General features: G+C 48.0%; 1 protein-coding gene across 1 annotated transcript; it reads left to right on the top strand.

Annotated features, from left to right (window-relative positions):
- Positions 1–327: 327 nt before the first annotated feature.
- TSTD3 (thiosulfate sulfurtransferase like domain containing 3) lies at positions 328–2,794 on the top strand. Its single transcript, XM_054821373.1, has 4 exons — positions 328–451; positions 642–812; positions 1,034–1,193; positions 2,516–2,794. The coding sequence occupies exons 1-4, from the start codon at positions 367–369 to the stop codon at positions 2,577–2,579; spliced, it is 480 nt and encodes a 159-aa protein (XP_054677348.1). The 5' UTR covers positions 328–366; the 3' UTR covers positions 2,580–2,794.

Raw genomic sequence — 2,794 nt, forward strand, 5'->3', positions numbered from 1 at the left:
TTACCCTCGGACCACAGCTCCTGTGGCTGTAAGGGGACAGTGGCAAGGGTGAAAGCGGTGCAGGCCAGCGCTAAAATCACCTTTTCTCAGGTGTAACGCTGAGGGGAATTTTTTTGGAATTACTTTGAGAGGATTTGGCAGCAAAATTCCCCATCCCTGTTCGATCTCCCAGCTTTCAGTACTTTAAGGCTCAGTTGTGGAAATTACCCTGCTCAGGCAAAGCGGGATCACGGCCTCCAGCCCCCTGCCTCTGAGGAGAAGGCGGAGCCACCCGGGGAGCTGTCTCCTCGCCGGCCGGCGGGGGCGGGCGGCTGGCGGGGAGCGGCAGGGACTGCCTGGGCGGCCGCCATCTTCAGAGGCGGGCTGATGGGGGCTGGGGCCTGGGGCTGGTGGCGGGCGGCGCGGGCCCTGCGGGCGGCGAGCGGCGGCTGGTGGCGGGCGGCAGCGCCCGGTGAGGCGGGGGGCGGAGTGGCGGCTGGGTCTCTCTGAAGGCGGGCGGCGGGCTGAGGTGCCGGCGGTGCCGGCGCCCGTTGGGGAGCCCGGTGTGAATACGTTAAACGTTCTTAGGGTAGATGGGCTTCCCCGAGTGGCCGGGGGAGCGGGGCCCTGCTCCGGGCTCATGGGCTGCGCCTCTCCGTCAGGTCCCGGGGCTGTGGGTGCCGCCAGCCGCAGCCTCTGCGCCGGCGAGGCGCCCGACCTTTCCTACCAAGAGCTTAAAGACTTGAAGAAAACCAACGTCCTCCACATAGACGTGCGGGAGAGGTGGGAGATCGACAGATTTGGAAAAATTCCAGCGTCCATCAACATACCGTGTAAGTTATTAGCACTGCTACGTGGAGATGTTGGGTGTTCCCCCTTGCTTGAAGGTTAAGTCTGTGGACAAGTGGTGGTGACTGAGCAAAGAGGAGCTGTGCTAGACAGCTGCTAGTATCTTGTGAGGCTGAACTTTTCCTCCAGAGGAATTGGGAGCCTTATGGTGTAAGCCTGTCTGTGGATGGAGAATAAATGAGACTTTTTTTTTTGTATTTCCCAGTGGGTGAATTAGTGGAAGCACTACAGATGGATCCAACAGAGTTCAAGAAGCAGTACAGTCAAAAGATGCCATCCAAGTCGGACCCTGTGGTTTTGTCCTGTTTGGCAGGAACAAGAAGTAAACAAGCACTCGGTTTTGCCATGTCCTTGGGTTTCAGCAGGTATGACTTGTGTGTGTAAGGATGGGATTAATGAGGCTTCCCCCATGAAGCAGAACTCATACTCAGCTTCTTGTGGGCAAGGGTAAAAATTTAAATGTGCAACATGAACAAAATGACTCCTCTTGTCTCCAGTAAACCTTGAAAGATGCTGTTGGGTGTTGCAGCAAAGTGAGGTGTATCAATCACCCTGTGAAACAAACCCTCAGCAGCTCTGCGCATGTGCCACAATCTGCTGCAAAACCATGCTCCTGCTGAAGAGTCCTTCTGCCTCTTAGGGCTCCCTTGCCAAGACTTTGCTTCCTTATGGAGCTTCAGAAGCACTAGTCCTGAGACACAGGATGATCGATTGGAAAGGTGGAGAACTGCTCGCTTTGGTCGAAGTACAATCTCAGATTAAATAGTTTATGAAACCGCACCCTTTGTTAAATTGCAGTTCTGTACAGTTCACTGTTGACAAAGTACACCTTCACTTTCAGTAAAGCATTAGATTGTTTGTCAGGAGTAAAGCAGTGAAGGCAATAGCTAAAAAGACAATGAGATTGAAAGAGTAAAAGGAAAAGCAATGTTTGGTTGGCAGAATTGTTACACCTGTGCCAGAAGGTGCCTCGCTGGCTTGAAGACTGCAGATCAAATTAAAAAAATTGGTTGTTTGCTCATGTTTTTGCTGAACTGCAATTCATGAACTGGAATATCCCTGCTAATTCTAGTCAAAAGTGTGGAACCACATTCTTGTTTTATAAATATATTGTTTTAATAAGCGCAAAATATCCTCTATTACCTGTTTTTCATGCTGCCTAATTGAAGGAGTCAATATTGTTTTGCATGGTGGGTTTTTGTTTTCCAGAGTTCAGTTTTGTGCAGGCTTATGTCAGGTCTATAGAGCAGCATGTAGGTTTGCAAGGAAGTAAAGATCAGTTTGCTGCATTTATTTGATGACATCTGAAGTATTAGACATAATAACATGTAAATCTCCCACTGCAGTCAGTCTGTTCTCTCTTTTTTTAAAAAAAAGAAGTGGCAAGCTGTTCCATTGATCCAGCTGCTACTACTTGCTTGATGTTTGATCTCCAGCATTGTGTCATTTGGAAGAAGAGAGTTACAGAACACACTGCATGGAAGCAGGCAGTGTTAGAATATGAGGAACGTCGATCTGGCTCATTGAAGCTAGGTACAAGTGTATTTGCAGAGAATTTCTGTATGGTTTTTTTTCCTTTGATTTTTTTTTTTTTGTTTTGGTTTGGGGTTTTTTTGCCATGTCCTCTTAGATACCTTTTTCAAGAAGAGTCAGTATTAACATTTATCTATCTTCTGCATATTTTCAGAGTTCAGCAATATGCTGGTGGCTTTGAGGATTGGGTAAAACATGAACCTCCAGAGAAAAAATGAAGATGACTACCCCATCCCTTGCCGCATCAAGGCTTCAGGATGGTTTGTAGGTTTTAGCATTCAAACTACATGCATTCCACTTCCAGAACATGGCCCACTCCTGTTTTCTAGTGTCAATGGACATTGACCTTCAAATAGCTGTACATATCAACTGCTTAGTTTACATTATATCTGAAGACTATGACATGAAGAGAGAACATTAAATTATTTTGACC

This window comes from Grus americana, chromosome 3 (assembly GCF_028858705.1).
Source record: "Grus americana isolate bGruAme1 chromosome 3, bGruAme1.mat, whole genome shotgun sequence".
NCBI lineage: Eukaryota > Metazoa > Chordata > Aves > Gruiformes > Gruidae > Grus > Grus americana.

Coding starts and splice junctions, on each gene's coding strand:
- TSTD3 (XM_054821373.1), top strand. CDS start 367: ATGGGGGCTGGGGCCTGGGGCTGGTGGCGGGCGGCGCGGGCCCTGCGG. Junction 813..1,033: donor AGCGTCCATCAACATACCGT/GTAAGTTATTAG, acceptor TGTATTTCCCAG/TGGGTGAATTAGTGGAAGCA. Junction 1,194..2,515: donor ATGTCCTTGGGTTTCAGCAG/GTATGACTTGTG, acceptor GCATATTTTCAG/AGTTCAGCAATATGCTGGTG.